The 19,368-nt window shown below is 51.3% G+C and overlaps 1 protein-coding gene across 1 annotated transcript; it reads right to left on the reverse strand.

Annotated features, from left to right (window-relative positions):
• Nucleotides 1-1,082: 1,082 nt before the first annotated feature.
• On the reverse strand, nt 1,083-15,752 carry LOC128795141 (H(+)/Cl(-) exchange transporter 5-like). The gene is given in 13 exon segments (XM_053955676.1): nt 1,083-1,457; nt 1,807-2,023; nt 3,512-3,910; nt 5,059-5,245; nt 5,863-6,206; nt 6,209-6,401; nt 7,923-8,003; nt 8,279-8,485; nt 8,915-9,037; nt 9,495-9,679; nt 10,979-11,078; nt 12,099-12,250; nt 15,462-15,752. Coding segments are annotated over 12 exon segments (2,253 nt in total). The 5' UTR covers nt 12,225-12,250; nt 15,462-15,752; the 3' UTR covers nt 1,083-1,366.
• Between the last annotated feature and the right edge of the window lie 3,616 nt (nt 15,753-19,368).

A 19,368-nucleotide genomic window follows, 5' to 3' on the forward strand; every position in this document is an offset into this window, starting at 1 on the left:
GACACCTCAGGTTGAAGCAGCTTTGAGCTGTACAAGGATTGAGACATCAGGTGGAAGCAGCAGAGCAGAGACTGGCTGCTGAATGGCTTTGGAAGATCAAGAATCTGGCTTTTGCTCCTTGGAAAGACAAGGAATTTGTTTGTATCAGAGAGATTTTGAGAGGGACCCAGCCAAGTCAAGCCAGAAGTCCCCACTCCCCACAGACATCAAACAGCTGAGGCCAGGATGAAGAACATCAGTCTCCCAAGGCATCCAGAAGCCTCCCAAATTCCAGTAAATGGGCACAGTTTTATTAACAGGAAAATCATTTGGTCAGTGCTGGGACAGGGACTGAGGAACACAGGGGGCCATGGTGGGAAGGGTTTCTTGCATAGTTGTTGGCTAAAAGAGACCTGGGAATTCCCTGCTGGGAATCCTCCAGCTGGGATCCAGGAACAGGAGGGATCAGGGAACAGCATCTGTGTGCCAGGCACCAGGCTCTCCAGTGGGACAGGGTGAGGAGGAGGCCACCTGTGCCATGTCCAACACCACCAGGGTTTGGGGAAGGGCACGAATTTAGGACTCAGCCTCTGGCATTTTAGTGACATGCCCAGGGGAAATCAAGGAGAAGGAATCCTTGGGAATGGATCAGAGAAAGGCAGCAGGATGGGAAGACACCTGTGAACTCTTCCTACCTCCTCCTTGGGGTTCTTCTGACAAGGCAGTGGTAGAGTAATTAATACATTCACTAATTAATCAAAACCAACATCTTCCCAATTAGATTCTGGGCCAAATTTTAAGGAGATCTGATTGGGGGGAGGGTTGGTTTGCTGTTTTTTTTTTTTTCCTTCTTTCATCCAAGCAGCCTCAGCCGGCCAAATTTTTCTTTTTCTCTCCACTATTTTGGCTTCCCAAGGTTGTGATTTTTCCCAAGTGGACAACTGGAAATACACAACCCTGAGTTCAGCCCTGTCCCCCTGCCACCACCTGAATACTGTGTGCAAAACCATCCTGCTCCTTCCACACCTCTGGAAGCGCACAAACACCTTGGCTTTTCCTCCCCACATTTGTAACAGCAGTTCCAATTAAAGAAGAGAAGGAAATACAATTCTCTAACATTTTGCTTTTACTCCTTCATGGAATCTTTCCAACGCAACTTCACAAAAGCAATGTAAATAAAGTCTCTTTTTTTTCTTCTAAAAAGAAGATCATGTTCCACAGATTCCGTAGTGCAATTCGTTATCTGGTAGAAAAAAAATATCTTCTTCAGCTCCATGGAGGAAAATGCTGGAAACAGTTCCATGGTCTCAATAAAAATAGGAAAGTCTACCCAGGATGGGCTAGAAAGTTCCAGGTATGTGGGACACACAATCCCTACAGTCTGCCTCTAGTTGAAGAGGATGGAATCAGGATCCTGGTTGGCCATCTGTGCAATGTGCTTTAGTACATCCTTTTTGGTAATGATCCCCAGTAGCTTCCTGGAAAATGAAAAAATGCTTTTAAGGCACCAACACCGTCAGAAGGGACCCTGGCAGGGCCACTTGAGCCCCTTGCAGCTGCTGAAGAGTCTTTTGGGATTCAAAGTGACACCCCACAGAAAGTATTGCACCCTCTGAGGGTGGTAAAACACTGACACAGGCTCTCAGAGCAGCTGTGACTACCCCATCCCTGGAAGTGTGCCGGGCCAGGTTGGACAGGGCTTGGAGCTGGGCTGTCACAAGCACCTTTACCAGGCAAGAACTGCTGCAGTATCCAGCCCCAGATGGATCCCAGTCCCCTCTGCCCTGGGAGCAGAGGAGGTTCTGACCCCAGGCCCCAGGCTCCTACCCGTTGTGAGTGACCAGGCACTGGCTCAATCCCAGCTTGCGGAAAATGTCCACCACGATCTCCATGGGCGTCTCGTCTGTCACCGTGAAGGAACTGAGGTCCAGGATGCTCCTGAGCTTCAGCACAGACGGGGAGCTCGGAGGCAGGGGGGGACAGTAGTCAGTGAAACAAATAACTGAGGTGCTTACGATCCCATCCTGCTTCTTACAGGCGTTTTCTGAAAAGAGAAATATTTAAATCAATATCAGCACTCTTTTCCAAACAGAGGAGCGTTCCTGTTCCTCAGCTCACATTTAATGGCCTTAGAAATCCTTTCCTTCCCTTTGCCAGAGCTGTTCCCATCCAAGGAGGGTGTGATAGGTTTCCAGCCTTTCTTCTAAGGGAACCATGGAATCATTAATGTTGGATAAGATCCTTAAGACCATCCAGTCCAACTGTCGACCAGCACCACCACCATGGTCACCACAATCCCATGTCCTAAAGTGCCACATCCACACATTCTTTTGAACACTTCCAGGGATGGTGACTCCAGAACAGCCTCTGCCAGGACTGGACAACCCTTTCCATGAAAAAATTTTCCCCAATATCCAACCTAAACCTCACCTGGGCACAGCTTCAGGTATTGTCCTGCCACTCGTTACCTGGGAGAACCTCCAAGATCTCCCAAGTTCCACTGCAGGATCAGCACATCAGCTTTGCCCAAAGCCAAGGTTGTTGCATCTCATTGTACTCCGGCCAGGTAAATACAAGTTCTGGAGACCTTTTAACTTCCCAATTTTTAGAGGAGGTAAATAAAATGCTTTGTACCTTTATGAGTCACTGATTTGGGTCCCATGTAGAGCAGTTAAAGGACTATTTTTAAGCATTCAATGATTGGCACAGGCTCCATGGACGTCATCAGGGTCAGGAATGGAGAACAAGTCAAGTACTGGCCATCCCTCAGACCTTCACAGCAATGCACACAGAGATACTGTGGGTACCTGCCACACTGCAATCTGATATCAGCATTCCAAGGCTTCCTGGGAAGGGCCAGGTCCAGCAGCCCAAAAACCAGCTGGATATTCAGAATACTTCAGAATATTTGGGCTATTTGATCATGAAAACCCAAATCCCATCCTGTGCCTTACTGTGCACAGCTTGGGGACAGGACCACTCTTAATGAATCCCTGGAGATTCCAAGGAACCCAAGTGCAGAAACTCAAGTGTACCACAGAAGGCAGGCAATGCACATAAATATCCTGATGCCCCTGTTCCTGTATTTTATTCCATATTGTCCCAGACAACCAGTGACAGGGCAAGAGGACACAGCCTCAGGCTGTGCCAGGGGAGGTTCAAGTTGGACATCAGCAGGAATTTCTTCACAAGAAAACTTGCTAACATTGGAAGAGGCTGTCCAGGGAGCTTGAGTCCCTATCCCTGGAGGTGTCCAGGGAAGGCCTGGATGTGGCACTCAGTGCTCTGGGCTGGTGACAAGGTGGAGATCGGACACAAGTTGGACTCAATGATCCTGGAGGGCTTTTCCAACCTAAATGATCCTGTGACAAGCCACCCTGTCCTTCACATCCAAGGCAAGCAGAGCCCACCCACACTGCTCAGGGATGCACCAGCTGGCCCAGCCACCAGCACCAGGAGTGTGTGACCTCCCCAGGTCAGTGACAGCTGGCATTAATGACATCACCTTCACCCGGGCAGTGCCACCCCTTACCGATGGAAATTATGAGGTCTCTCCTGAGGACAAAGCCCACCAGGCGCTGGGACGTCCGGGACACCACCACGGGGTAGCCGCTGTAGGTGGTGCTGGTGACGATGGTCTCCACATCCTCCACGGTCATGGAGTCCTGCGTGATGACCGTCAGGTGAGGGTCGTTCTTGCGTGGCCGCATCACGTCCATGGCCCGCGTCTTGTGCGAGAACTCCTCCTTGGCCTCCAGGAAGGGGTACCCGTTCAGGCAGATGTGGGCGTCATAAATCCCCTCCCGGCTGATGGCGTCGGCCACCCACTTGCTGGTCATGGCTGCTGCCATCAGGGGCACGATGTACTCCAGGCCCCCGGTGAGCTCGAACATGATGACCACCAGCGACACGGTCATCCGGGTCACCCCCCCTGCCAACACAGCACGGCTCAGGTCACTCTGGGATTGTGTCACACCAGTCCCCGCCTCTAGAGAAGGGTGGTGCCAGCACAGCTGGACTGCCCCGTTCAGCAGCGCCAAACACAATCAGAACAGCACCAAAACCTCTGTCCCTGCCACAGCACCAGGCCCTGGCACGGAGCTCAGGGTCTCTGCGGAATTTTCTCTTGGCATGTTTTAATTACACTTTTAAGATTCAAGTCCTAAAACTACTCCCAAATATTTTACAGGAGTTTTGTTCCAATACCCATTCCCCAAAGGGGCACAGACCCTTCAGTGCTGCCCAGCAGCAAACAGAACCATTAATGAAGTCAAAGTGTATTTATCTTCCATCAATTACATGCAAACAATCCCAGAAAGGTCTGGGTTTGAAGGAACCTTGAAGTCTATCTCATTCCAACCCCTGTCACAGGCAAAGACACCTCCCACTAGACTGGGCTGCTCAAACAAGGTGTATCCCCTCTAAAAAGGCCAAAGATGGGGTTTGGTGGCATGTTTTTAGAGGTGAGTTTCTCCTGATAAAGTAGTCCATTAGGACTCCTGTACTATTCCATGGATGAAGGGACTGGAAATTGTGAAAGTGAAGTTCAGTCATGTGCACCCAGTCTCTCCAACTCAGCCAAGAGGAAGAAGTGTTACCAAAACACAGAGCACTTAAAAGCAGAATTGCATCACAAGATTTAAGGCCAGAACAGGAAGTAAAATGAATTAAAACCTCAGAGGAAAATTCAAGTCCCTGGGCAGCCTCAACTGTTCTGGCTCCCACTCAGGAGCTCCCCACTGCAGCTGCCCTGCCCAGCACCAGGCTGGAGACAGCAAAAGAACACCACCAGGGTGAGGAACACATGGCACGCTTTGTGACAGAGTTTCCTGAGGTGACACCAGCTCTGATGATCGGCCACAACCACAGCTCTTCAGCCACAGAATCACTAGCCACAGAATCGTCACAGAATGAGATAGTCTTTAAGATCCCTCCCAGCCCAAACCATTCTGTGGTTCAATGATTAAGGCAGGGATAACCTCTAAGATCAGGGAGTCCAACCATTCACCCACCACACCACCTCTTCACGTGGCCAACCAAGGCCCAGCCCCAGCGTGGCCCCAGGCAGCCCCAGCTTACCCAGACAGGCGGCGGCACCCACCATGGCATAGAGGCCAGGGGTGATGCAGTCAGCCCCCTGGCTGCACCAGCCGCTGAAGATGGCCCAGTCATGGTGGTAGAAGGCCAGCTGCTCCACGGCCACCCCCAGCAGCCGGCCCGCAATGGCCCCCACGGCCATGCTGGGGATGAAGAGCCCCGAGGGCACCTGTGGGAACACGGGGCAGTGAGCAGCAGAGCCCAGGGACTGCACAGAGGAGTGGTGGAACCTCAAACCAGAGTGAGGCAGAGGCTTTGCTGGAGCTGAGCTGGAAGGGACATTGGAAAAGTCATCTAGTCCAACCCCCCTGCAATGAGCAGGGACATAAAAACTGTCCATCAGCTCCATCCACTGCAGGAAAGCTCACACCTGGGAACTACACCTGCAGCTCCAGAGGCTGCACCAAACAACTTCCAAACCCTCTGAGCAAGGAACGGCTCCAATTATGCATTAACAAATTAAGACACTGATTGCTTTGCAATTAGCTCTTTCATCTAAATCACATATTTATCAAAAAAGCTTGAGGCAGGACAATTTAGGAGCGTTCTGTGTCTGGAAAATGGGATGTGGAGCCCTGAGGCGGCAGTTTTGTGACTGCATTTGGTGCCCACAGTCAGACTGGAAGGTTTCTACTGCCCTCAGATCCAAGCAGCAGGACAAACAACTGCAGTCTGTCCCCTTCTAACAGAGCTTGGGGGACACATGTCTGGTTAGGGAGGAAATAAAACTTTAAGGGTCCTGAAGAGCATGGGAAGAACATGAGCTCCTTTACAGGCAACCCTCACCTTCATGCCAAAGGTGAAGATGGTGATGAAGACCTTCATGATGAGGGCCAGTGCCAGCTGCCACATGGCCACGTACATGCCGGGGCCAGCGGCGCGGTCAGGCAGATCGTCCCCCTTGGTGCTATTGAAATCGTTCACGTACTCGCAGAGCTTGGACGAGTCCAAAATCCCACAGTCGTTGAAGAGCTCTGAGATCAGCTCACTGGTGCTCATCCTGGTGTACTCGTTGGGGAAGGCCAGGATGGCCGTGATGGCCGTCACCACGAACACCTCCAGAACCGGGTACTTGCCCAGACGCGTCGTCTTGCGCCGCCTGCACCAGGCAATGTTGCTACGGATGAAGCTCCCCAGAGCCCACCAAGTATTCCCAGCAGGATGAAGGGCACCAGCTCCAGCAGATGCCATGGCATGTGGAACTCCATGTAGAAGAGCACGAGGCGGCTGTTGCCAAAGGGGTTGATGGAGTGCAGGGTGAAGGCAGCGACCAGCGCAGCAAAGAAGGAGTGCCAGAGGGTCTTCAGAGGGAAGTAGTAACTCACCTGAAGAGGAGAACTGTCGCTGTCGAGCAGGACGGGAACAGAGAACTCCAGATCAGAAGGCAAAGAAAATGAGCTCTGATTTATTTCAAATATACCGCTCTATATATAGAGAACATTGAGAAGACTAATTTCATTTGTCTTAGAGTAAAAACATGTCACGCCATTGGTGTGCAGTGAATGACGCACAGTGGCAGAGCATATCTATAAACAATGTCAATAACAAGATAGATTAGAGAATTATTTACATTCTTTCCCAACTGTTTCCCAGGCTCTTGCCTTGTTAGAAAACCTTTCTCTTTCTCTCTGACTTAGCTGAGAATATCCACAGAGAACAAAGCACATTTGGTCACCTGAGCACTTAACACAACCCCACTGCAGGGAGTAAAGCCAGGACAGAGATCCATGAACACTGGCTCATTCCCTGCTCTCCAGCCAAGCACCCCAGGCTTGCTCTGGAGCTCCAGTTCAATGAGGACTTCAGTGAGTGGGAGCCGCCGTGGCCTGCAGCACGTGCATGTGTCCTCTGTGATCCCTGGAGCATCTCACTTGGGTAATAAAACCTGTTACACATCAGCCATGAGCTGAATTGAGAGAATTTTGTGGCTCTGCAAGGTCCAAAGTACCAAACAGCAGTGCCTGCCATCACTGCCACCAACTATTGCCCTGCTGAGCAAATCCATCCCTGCCTTCCTCTGAAATCCATCCTGGTACTCCCCTGAGCTAAACAGCAATAGTCCTTTCACATCCAGATCAACAGATTAAGGATTAGGTCCTTGGGGAAAAAAAGAGGATTGATAAACCAGAAAAGTTTGTTTCCATGTGTAGATGCAGAAGAAGAAATTACAAGTGACCTCACCCCTGATAAATCACAGTTGTACTAATTACCAAAGAAGAATAGCCTCGCCCTTAATGGGTCGCAGCTGTGACTATTTAAGATAAGTGTGATAGAAGGGGTGGGTTGGGCAGTCACGGAGAGCCTGGAGGAAGAGGACCTTGAGGAGGCAGAGGAGCCCTGAGGAAGAAGGAACAATCCAAAGAGAGACAAAGAAGAATGAAACAAGGAAGAGAGTTGCTGCTGCAAAAGATCTGCTGTGAGATCAGTCTGGGTCTGATAGACTTAGAGCCTGCTGTTGGAGCCTGCAGTCATAGTGCAGCTAGGTAAAAGCCTGTGGTCAGAGGCAGCAAGGAAATACTTGCAGTCATATTCCAGCAGGAAATAGCCAGCAGTCAGTCTGTCAGAGAAGCCAACAGCAGGAGTTTGCTGTAGTCAGTCAGGATGGCTAAAGTGTAAAGAAGAATACACTGGGACCCTTTTCATGTTGTTAAATGAGAGTCTGTGTCTTGGCTCATTTTTACCCCTAACAAGAGGTCTGCTGTAACACCCAGGTACCCTGGGACATAGCTGTCAGGAGAGTAGACAAGGGAAAATGGCCTCAAGCTGTGCCAGGGGAGGGTCAGGTTGGACATCAGGAGGAATTTCTCCACAGGCTGTGTTTCTAACCCACAGCATTCCAAGATTACCTCCTCCAGGCTGAAGAGCACTCCTCCAATGGGAGCTCCAAAAGCCACAGACACACCGGCGGCAGCAGCTGCTGACAGCACCTGAGGGACAGACAGAGGCACTCAGACTTCTCAGCCCTCCAAACGACCCCCCTTTTTTGGTATGTCTTCACTTAAATTTGCACAATGTTTATCTACAACACAGTCAGCTAGGTCTGACCTGCTTTAAGACAGCAGGGAAAAGGTGGAGTGAGCCAATTCCACGAGAAGGAGCTCCAAAAAAAAAAAATCATAACAGGACCATTTACCCCAAAACAGAACCATTTACCCTCAGCCCCAAGCCCACCTGACCTCCCCAGGCTGGAGTCCCCATGCACCTCCCTGCGCTTGGCCTTGTTCTTGCGGTACTTGGTGAAGAGGTGGCACAGGATGTTCCCACAGCAGCAGGCCACGTGGACCAGGGGCCCCTCCTTGCCCAGGCTCAGCCCCGAGGACACGGCCAGCACCAGGGTGATGGTTTTGATGACCAGCGTCCACTTGCCCAGGTAGCCTCTAATGATGAAACCACTTAAGATAGTTTTGATCTGGAAGTCAAGCACACAAAGCTCTACAGGCTTTCATTCAAGCCCTGGTCAGAGCTCCTGATTTACTGAACATTCCCAATCCTGCCCTTTCCTACAGCTTTCAAGAGTCCCCCTGAGCTATCAAAAGTGAGAGTCCATAAAAATATCTCTCCACACAAAGGCAGGAGCAGCCATCTGAGTCTTTCCCTGAGGGCCACTATCCCTGCTGGAGGAACACCTAAGCAGTACCTCCTGCAGCAACACCAAAACATCTGATTTTCCAAGGGACTGCATGGAGACTTTAGTATTAGACATGTTTCAAACAGCTTGGAAAAACACCTACATATGAAGCCATCATCTAAAGTGGAATATATTATTCCATAACATGCATGTGTAAATTTTGGGTGGTGGATCCCACCTGCAAAACAACCCACTCTTGTTCTCACTCACCTCTGGGATCCCTGAGCCACAGGCATAGGGAGCAAAGCCCTTCACCAGGAGCACAGCAAGGAGGGAGAACATCAAGGCCCAAATAACGTACATTAAGTAGTTGAGGATATATGCAAAGGCCCCCTGAAACATAGAGGAAATTGCTAAAATCAGATGGTTTCAACTGAAACCACATCAGACCTGGGCACTGAAGTGAGCACGGGGAATCAGCAGGACACCACACAGAGTTATCAGCTAAAAATGGAGAGACCTGCCCTAAGTCTGACCTTTCAAGGCCAAGTTCCATTTGCTGGGTTAACAATCATGGCATTCCCCAAAATGGGCAAAATACCCTCCAACAGCACATCCTGGACACACCAGTGGCACACTGCACCTGTAAATGTGGCAGTGTTTTGCCTTCCCACATCCCCTCCAAGGACAACACCCATATAACCTATTTATTGACACTCCTTTAGGGCCCCAACAATGAACCACTGAACCACTCAGAGCTTGGACTTCTGGCATCCACATCACCCCAGGGATGCTACAGGCTGGGCAAACGGGAAATTCAGCACCAAAAGCAGCTCCAGGTGCACATCACCTCTCCATGGCCAAGGATCAGCTGGGACCAGCTCTTCCACTCAGGACACTTGTCCCTGTCAGTGAAGGTGGTGTTGGATTTCCAGCAGCAGTGCTCATGGTTGAACCAGAACCCTGCCAAACACACTCCTTCCTTCAGATCTGTCATCCAGTGGGCAGAGATGTCGATCAGACCTGCCAAGGAACCTGGTTTAAAGGGAAAAAACCCCAAATAATTTAATGAGCAGACTAAAACACCTGAAGGTCACAGCCTGCCCTACCAATTTTGGACTCACCTCCCAACACATAGAGCAGTGTGGTATTTCTGCCTACAAATCACTTTTATTCTATCGAGAGCTAAATGAGAGGATTTGCCTAGTTTTGAATAATTTCAATATATTGAAAAGAGCAAGTCAGGAAACAGAGCATGGCTGATGATGCTTCAAAGGTTGACTGTGTCCAAACCCTCCCCTGCATCACCAGCAATTAATTCTTCTCAGTAACTGTTTGTTAAATACAGCACAGCAGCAGTGGGAGGGCAGAGAGGGATGTCCCACATTCCTGGGGGACTCAGACAAAATGTGTCACCAGGATTCAGGAGCTGTACCAACAACAGCAACACTGTGACAGGAATAACTCTGAATTTGGAGAAAACATTTCCAACCCTAATTTAAAAAAAGAAAAATAAAGGAGGGGAAAGTTACAACTGTGCCAAGTAAAACAAGGCAAGCAGAGCCAGCACAGAAGGGAAGTCAGGTTTTAAGAGGAATCTTCAAGTCACTTTTGTTAATAACTCCTCCAATCCCAAAACCCCCACACCAAGGCAGAGGCCAGGGACCTCTGATCCATAGAAGCAAGTGGCAGCACAAGCTCAGAGGCTGCAATAAACATCCAGCAAATCCCCCAATTAATGACCAACTGGCCAGCAGCCTTCCTGGGTAAACATTAACACAAGATTTCACCCCATCCCTCGTGACAGATGCTTGCTGCTTCCTATCGGGAAGATTTGTATCCAAGTGATTTATTCCTGCTGCCCTGGGGCCAAAGTTTGTTTCTAAGTAATATAAAAGGTCTCAGCCAGCTGAATTCTGAAAGACACCTGATTTCCAAGCAATACCTCTCCCTTTTTATATCTAAGTATAGATGGAAAAACATCAAACAATAAGAAACTCTTGCAGGCAGCCCCTGGCATTAATCCCTTCAGTACCCATGAGGAGCATTCAGCACAGACACTTCCAGTGTTTCAATCAGCTCTGCTTTAATGAATGTTTTTTATTCATTTCAGAATTCTATGCCAGCAGCAGACCCAGAGCAGTGTCCAGGACATCTCTCAGCCTCAGTTTTGTATTTTGGTTTTGCACAAACACAGGCTGAAAGCACTTAAAAATGTCAGCACAAGTCCTCACTCCAAAATCCTGCTGCTCCAAGGATCAGCCAGGCCTTGGGGAGGAATGGATCCTGATGCTGCAGTGCAGAAATTAGTTTTACCTGGAGGTTTGCCCTCACCTGCCAACAAACCAATAAGGAGCATCAACAGCCAGCCAGAGAAGGCATCGCTCACGCTGTGCAGCAGGGCCCAGGTGGACTCTTTGCTTCTGTTGGTGATCTGGGAAAGGGTTTGCAGAAAGAAATAAAAACCTGTGAGGACTCTGATCCACTGTGGTGTAAATGCTCTAAAACTACTTGGTGACACTGTGACTCTGCTTTGAGGAGGGAGAGAAAAAGCATCTGACAGTGGCTGCTCCTACAGCTCGGGGTATGGGCAGGAGAATGGATCAAGGATCATGGAATCACAGAACGGGCTGGGTGGGAAGGGACCTTAAAGATCACTTAGCACCACCCCCTGTCATGGGCAGGGACACCTTCCACTATCCCAAGCTCCATCCAACCTGGCCTGGAACACTTGCAAGGATGGGGCAGCCACAGCTTCTGTGGGCACCTGTGCCAGAGTCAGAACAATACAGACAGAGATTGGGGTCTCAGATTTAATGCCAGCAGAGAGGAATGGTCCAGCTGGGAAGTGGGCACTGGTGGCACTGGGAAGTGGGACTCAGCCCTGTCCCAGAGCCCAGGATGGCTGAGGCCTATCAGTCTCACTGCTCCTGATAGGCAGACAAAGGATGACAGAACAGCCATTGTGTGCCCAGCTGCCTCTTCCAAGGGAAACATTCCAGCTCCCCACTGTTATTCCCTGTGAGGAAGCAAGGCAGGAGCAGGCTGGGGACATGGGTGTTCAGCTAAAACCCCCCTTGCATTCTGAGCAGATTCCTTTAATTGCAGAGTGAAGTCCTGGGAAGGAATTCTGGAAGAACTGAACCCAGTCTCCTCAAACAAAAAAATTCCAATAGAAAGAGCACCATTCACCAGTGCAAATGTGAGAGCAGAAAACCAGGCTGGTTTTGTTCTCCAAACCCCCATTTGGAATAAATCAAAACCTTCAGAAGAGAAGCAGCAACCAAAAAAACGGCAACAAGTTTGATTTAGTGCTCTTTTTCCTCAAACTGAACTCTCAGCCCCCATCCTAAGGGCAATCCCTCCACCCCAGGGGTCTCCAAGAAGAGCCTCCCTACCCCAGCAAGAGTCACACGTTAATTATCCTGCAGTGAGGAGGAGGAGGGATTTTTACCTCCCTGTGTCTGTCTCGATCCCTGGACTTCTCTCGCACCCAGTCTATGGTGTTAAAATCTTCGTAGGTGCCCACACCAGGCAGAGGCTCCTCCAGGAAATCCGTCATGGTGCTCATGCCATTCATCCCTCCTCCATTATATGAGGAGAAGCCTGGTGGGGGAGGAAGGGGGAAAATTGAGCATTTCTTAGTTTTTCTTCTTTTTATAAAAAAACAAAACTCATATAGGAGGAAAACCAAAGATTTCAATGGAAATAAAGAGCTACTGAGGTGTTTCCTGAGCTGAATACCATGGGCATGTGCTCCCAGGTGATCTGTGCCAGGTACAGCCTCCCCAGCTTCAGCAGATCACCTGGAGATGGGGTTGCTCCTAGAAATGACTGTTCAGAGCAAAGTAAATCACCATCAGCATCTAGATGGTGCCTTTTCCCCAAATCCAGGACTTGCCACAAGGATATTTTGCCATTTGAGGCAAGCAGATGGGAGAGGGAGAGGAGAAAAGGAATATATAAGACTTCCAACAGAGCTGAAGGGTATCCCAGGTGGATCTGGCAAGGATGAGAGCAGGATGGGCAGGAAGGCATGGATGGGAGCAGGGATACAGGGAAAGCAAAGCATCCAATGGGGCCTGGAAAGCAGAAAATGGTACCAAATGGGGGCTTGGCAAAACACCAAACTGGGACTTGCAGCCTCCCTCAGATGAGAACTCAGCCAAACCACTGGGCCTCCAGTTTAACCTGCTCCAGCCCATGGAAAACAATAGCTTGGGTATACGTTCCCAAAATTCTGGTTCTGGAAGACACTGAGTGTTTGCAATCATTCAGAGGGAAAAACAGAAGAGTGAAAACCAAAATCCAGTCAAAACTGGAAGGTGGGGGAAGAGGAGGGTTAAAACTCCCAGACAGAAGGATAATAGTTGATACTTGAGCATATTTAGCTTGCAGATATCATGGGTGCAAAGGTGTCTCCAAATGGGAAAAAGAAGGAATTCAAAGAGCTGCCCTCTGCCCCATCATCTGAAGCAGGAAGGGAAAAGAGCTGTGAAGTCTTCCCAAGCCCATCTCCCAGATTGCCACAGCTGCAGGAAAACAACATGAGTCATGTACAGAACTGACAACCACCACAAAATAACCCACTTAAAACAGCTCCTCGCTTCACCTGGGACAAATAAAAAAAAAGGTGGAGTTCTGCAGAGTTCTTCCAAATGCTGACTGCACAGGCTGTGAGGCTCAACTGCACTAGGAGGAAAATGAGGCACATTTTCTGTGAGGAGTCCCTGGTTTTAACAGCATTTTTGAGACCAGAAGTTTGGAAATGCAAAATTAGTATCAAGGCTTCCAGAGATTTCCCCCATGGAAATATCCCCACAGGAAATCCTAGATGCTGCTCTCTAAATCTGATGAATCAGAATCTCCTGGAATAAACCATCCTGACAGCAACATGAGCAAGGGGAGAACATGGAACACTGAAGTGCCTGGAACTCCTCCTGGCACCTGGCTGGTGCTGCTCCAAGGACATGAGAGCTACCTGGCACAGGTATCTAGGGAACAAACAGAGGCCTCATCCTCGTCACCTGAACAAGTCCCACCTGCAGCCCAGAGCAGGAGCTGGGTGTGCTCCCACAGGAATGACCACCTCTCCCAGAAGCACCCCAATCATCCCTGACTCTGTGCTGCAGACAGAAGGCTCTCTCTGGCTATTCCCTTTCCTTTTTTTTGTTCCCTAGCTACCAAATCTTTCCTAAAGATAAAAGATACAGCTGTCTTAAAGAAAAGTATTAATGAAGGAGAGTTAACCAAGCTGATAGAACACCCTGAGAAGTATTTTCTGCAAGAAGATGAGATCAAGCACATTCCATGCTCACTCTCCTGAAATAACAGCCCAGACCAGTGACTTTGAGCGGTCCTGGGAACACTCTCCCAGCTCAAAGGTTGCCCTGGAGCACCAGGAACCAGACCCTGAGGCACAATGCAAGCACAGAGTTGCAATGACAGAGGGGCTGCAAGTCCTGGTACCACCAGTAAGGCCCTGATGGCACCTGCAGGATCCCTCAGGCACAGCCCCTGTGATCCCATCCCATCCACAGCCCCAGTGAGTCCACGGGCAGATGGGATGGGCTGATCCCACTCCAGACCAGGCAGGTGCAGGTTGGAGCCTGATCCTGCTCTCCAGGATCCCTGCTCAGCCCAGCCTGCCCTCCTACACCACCAGGATTTCTATTCCCAAAGGAGAATCTCGAGGTCTCCAGCCACATACAATTGTTCATTTGACAGATGATAATGAGAAAACATCTTTATATTTTTTTCCAGGGGTAATCCAGAACTATGAAATGGCTGACAGCCATAAATATTTATAAATATCATGTTTCCTGCCTCAGCTTGCTGCAAATCAAGGATCCTAGGATTCCCAGATAGGAATAAAGGAGGAAAATGAGCTCTGTGATGCCCTGCCAAAACACATCCAAGATGATTGCACAGATCTCCTGTTGTAGATGTCGGTGAACCCAATGGGAAGAATGATGATGTCTAACTCCATTTCAGAAGGCTGAATGATTTCTTTATTATAATTATGTTATAATACATTCATATGCTATATAAAAGAGGATACTAAATACTAGATGCTACTTTCTCTAACTATCATATCTCACTAACTCACAACTCGTGACCCTGTTCGCCAGAGTCCAGACACAGGTGGATCTGATTGGCTATCAGGCCCAAACAATCCACCATGGTCCAACCAAGCGCCCACTCTGGGTAAACAATTCTCCAAACACATTCCACAAGAGAAAAACAAGGAACAGAAATAGAAATTGTTTTCTCTTTCATTTCTCTCTCTGCACCTCAATAAAAAATCCTGAGAGAGAGAGAAATGTGCTTGCCACAATCTCCCTGTTGGTAAGATCCAGATCTCCAAATCAGAGACAGTGAGTGAAAAGTGACCCTGTTACAGCTCATTTCAAACAGAGTTTTCTCAGTGTTCTGATCACTCCCTGGAAGGGGTTAATTAATGCTCCACTTCAGACCCTGCCGGGCTTAGGAAAACCAGGCTGCACTTGGTGAAGTTCCAGGCTGTGCCATGTGCCACCCTACAAAGCCACAGCGTTTGCTGACTGTCCTGCCAGTGGCAAGGGGACAGCCATGGCACCTGGAGAGCTCCGTGGCTGCTTCCCTGCTCCAGCAAATCCCAGAAATGCAGGGGGTTCACAGGACAGTGAACAAACCATTACACAGCAGAAATCCCACAGCCCACCCAGCCGGATCCACCACCCTCATCCTGGCTCTGCTGCCCCACAGCGTGCACGGACACAGAGACACATTCCCCTTGGCTCACATCTCCTTTTCCTCCCTGGAAGGGTCTCCTCACCCTGGCTCAGCCACTCCCCATCCCGCAGGAGCAGCTCCGGGGGTCTGTCCGTGCCGTGGCCGGGCGCAGGGGGACATTCCCGGGGCTCACAGCGGTACTTCGCGCATCCTCCTCCTCCTCCTCCTCCTCCTCCTCCTCCTCCTCCTCCGGGCTCTGCCGGGCCGATCCCGCAGCGCTGCTGGGCCCTCCCCGCCCCTGGCGTCACCGGCACCGTCACCAGGGCCAGCCCCTGCAACTGCCAGGGGACACCGTCACCAGGGCCAGCCCCTGCAACTGACTGCCGGGGACACCATCACCAGGGCCAGCCCCTGCAACTGACTGCCGGGGACACCGTCACCAGGGCCAGCCCGTGCAACTGCCAGGGGACACTGTCACCAGAGCCAGCCCCTGCAACTGACTGCCGAGGACACCGTCACCAGGGCCAGCCCCTGCAACTGCCAGGTGACACCGTCACCAGAGCCAGCCCCTGCAACTGCCAGGGGACACCGTTACCAGGGCCAGCCCCTGCAACCCATCAGGGGTACACCATCACCAGAGCCAGCTCCTGCAACTGCCAGGGGGACACTGTCACCAGGGCCAGCCCCTGCAACCCATAAGGGGGACACTGTCACCAGGACCAGCCCCTGCAACTGCCAGGGGGCACCGTTACCATGGCCAGCCCCTGCAACCCATCAGGGGTACACCGTCACCAAGCCAGTTCCTGCAACTGCCAGGGGACACTGTCACCAGGGCCAGCCCCTGCAGCTGCGGGGACACTGTCACCAGGGCCAGCCCCTGCAGCTGCCAGGGGACACTGTCACCAGAGCCAGCTCCTGCAACTGCCAGGGGACACTGTCACCAGGGCCAGCCCCTGCAACCCATCAGGGGGACACTGTCACCAGGGCCAGCCCCTGCAACTGCCAGGGGACACCGTTACCAGGGCCAGCCCCTGCAACCCATCAGGGGTACACCATCACCAGAGCCAGCTCCTGCAACTGCCAGGGGGACACTGTCACCAGGGCCAGCCCCTGCAACCCATCAGGGGGACACTGTCACCAGGGCCAGCCCCTGCAACTGCCAGGGGACACCGTTACCAGGGCCAGCCCCTGCAACCCATCAGGGGTACACCATCACCAGAGCCAGCTCCTGCAACTGCCAGGGGGACACTGTCACCAGGGCCAGCCCCTGCAACCCATAAGGGGGACACTGTCACCAGGGCCAGCCCCTGCAGCTGCCAGGGGACACTGTCACCAGAGTCAGCCCCTGCAACTGCCAGGGGACACTGTTACCAGGGCCAGCCCCTGCAACTGCCAGGGGACACTGTTACCAGAGTCAGCCCCTGCAACTGCCAGGGGACACTGTCACCAGAGTCAGCCCCTGCAACTGCCAGGGGACACTGTCACCAGGGCCAGCACTGCACCCCACCAGGGGACACTGCTGGACCCACTCCTGTGGCTCCAGCTCCTTCCTCTGCTGGGCCCCAGGGCTGGGGCAGCTCTGCAGGTGGGGTCTCACCTGAGCAGGGCAGAATCCCTCCTTCCCTGGTGCCCATGCTGGGCCATTAGCCCAGGGCACCGGGGGTTTCAAGCATCATGGCCAGGGCAAGTTGAGCTTCTCCTCCACCAACAGCCCCAAGCCCTTCTCCTCAGAGCTGCTCTCCATCCATTGTGGCCCCAGGCTGGGTTTGTTCCTGCGATTACCCCGACCCAGCTGCCAGTTCTGCTTCTCCCGACAGCCCAGCCCCAAAGATCCACCAAACCCGACCCTTAACCATGGAGGGACACCCAGCACTCTGCTCACCATCTCCTACATGGGATGCTCCTGGCACCCCAGACTGGGACACTCCCTGCTCTGCAGCCCATTCCCAAAGCTCTGGCCCAAGTCATGATGCAGCACAGGAAAGCACATTTATCAGCAGTCTCCTGACAGTGGTGGGTCAGTCACTGATGTACTGACAGACAAACCCCTTTCTTTTCCCACCAGCAGACATTTTCCTTACTTAATCACTCCCAAGAACGCTCTTTGCTCACTGTCTTTCCAGCAGGCAGGCACTGGATTTTCCTTTCGTCCTCTGGGCACAGTCAGACTTCAAAGGCTCTCCCAACACATGAGCAACCTTTATCTCACCTTTATTCAATGCACACAGAGCTCAAAGGGGGTGGTGATTAAGTTGCTCGGGCTCCAGTTTGCTGGTGATAACTTGTCATTCAGGCATTGTCTGGGAGGCTGAAACTCTGCACACTCCCGACATTGACTTTAGTCTCCCTGATAAAAGCTCCTGGGTTCTGTCTGAGGTCAAGGAGGAAGGCAGATGAAGAAAGCAGGGAGATGAGCCAGCTCAAGGCTCCCACTTCAGTTTAATTTATTTTTAATTTAAGATGGAGAATAACTCACTCTAAATCCTGTTTCTCCTTATAAGCACCAGGGAGTCATTCAGAGTAAACTGGGCACTCAGACCTCTGATCATGGAGTCACAAACAGGTTTGAGTAGGAAGGGACTTAGAGCTTATGTGCTTCCACCCTAGCCAGGGGCAGAGACACCTTCCCCGATCAGGGCCTCAGCTACCTCAAGTGACCCTAGTCCAGGCCGCAGTTGACCTCAAGTGACCCCAAATGACCTCAAGTGACCCCGTTCAGGGCCTCATATGACCTCAATTGATCCCAAATGACCTCAAGTGACCCCAGTCAGGGCCTCAGATGCCCTCATGTTTCCACAAATGACCTCAAGTGGCCCCAGTCAGGGCCTCAGATGATGTCAAGTGAACCAAAATGAACTCTAGTGACCTCAGGCAGGGCATCAGATGACCTCAAGTGACCCAAATCAGGGCCTCAAGTGACCCCGGTGAGGTCTCCAGATAACCTCAAGTGACCAGAAATGACCTCAAGTGACCCCAGGCAGGGCCTCAGATGACCTCAAGTCACCCCAAATGACCCCAGGCAGGGCCTCAGGTGACCTCAAGTGACCACAGTCAGGGCCTCAGGTGACCTCAAGTGACGGTGGTCAGGACCTCAGATGACCTCAAGTGACTCCAAATGACCTCAAGTGACTCTGGTCAGGGCCTCAGATGATTTCAAGTGACCCCAAATGCCCTCAAGTGTGCCTAGTCAGGAACTCAGATGACCTCAAGTGACTCCAAATGACCTCAAATGACCCGGTCAGGGCCTCAGATGACCTCAAGTGACCAAAAATGACCGTAAGTGACCCCAGTCAGGGCATCAGGAGATTTCAAGTGACCCCAAACGACCTCAAGTGACCCCAAATTACCTCAAGTGACCCGAGTCAGGGCCTCAGATGACCTCAAGTGACCATGGGTCAGGATCTCAGATGCCCTTAAATGACCATAAATGACCTCAAGTGACCCCCAAAAGCACCGGTCAGGGCCTCAATGACCTCAAGTGACCACAAATGACCTGAAGGCCTCAGGTGACCACAAGTCACCCCATATGACCTGAAGGGACCCAAGTCAGGGCCTCGGGTCACCTCAAGTGACCGCTGTCAGGACCTCAGATCTCCTCAAATCACCCTAAATGACTTCAAGTGATGTGAGAAAATGATGGTCAGGGCATCAGGTGACCTCAAGTGACCCCAAATGACCTCAAATGGCCCGGTCAAGGACTCAGGTGACGTCAAGTGACCACGGTCAGGGCATCAGGTGACCTAAAGTGACCCAAAATGACCTCAAATGACCCCACTCAGGGCCTCAAATGACTTCAAGTGACCCCAATTCATCTCAAGAGACCTGTTGTTCTTTATCCACCGTCCTTTCCTGCAGCCCCATGGCGGGTGGCAGCGCCTGGCTAAGGCGGGCAAGAGTGCTGCCGCCTTGTGGCCAGAGTCCGGTATTGCAGCACTCCACTGTGGTCTTCCCGCAGCTGCCATCTTGAGAGTGTCTCGCCTGGGAAGCTTTTGACCTTCTCAAAATGGTGG

This window comes from Vidua chalybeata, chromosome 14 (genome assembly GCF_026979565.1).
Source record: "Vidua chalybeata isolate OUT-0048 chromosome 14, bVidCha1 merged haplotype, whole genome shotgun sequence".
In the NCBI taxonomy this organism is placed as follows: Eukaryota; Metazoa; Chordata; class Aves; order Passeriformes; family Viduidae; genus Vidua; species Vidua chalybeata.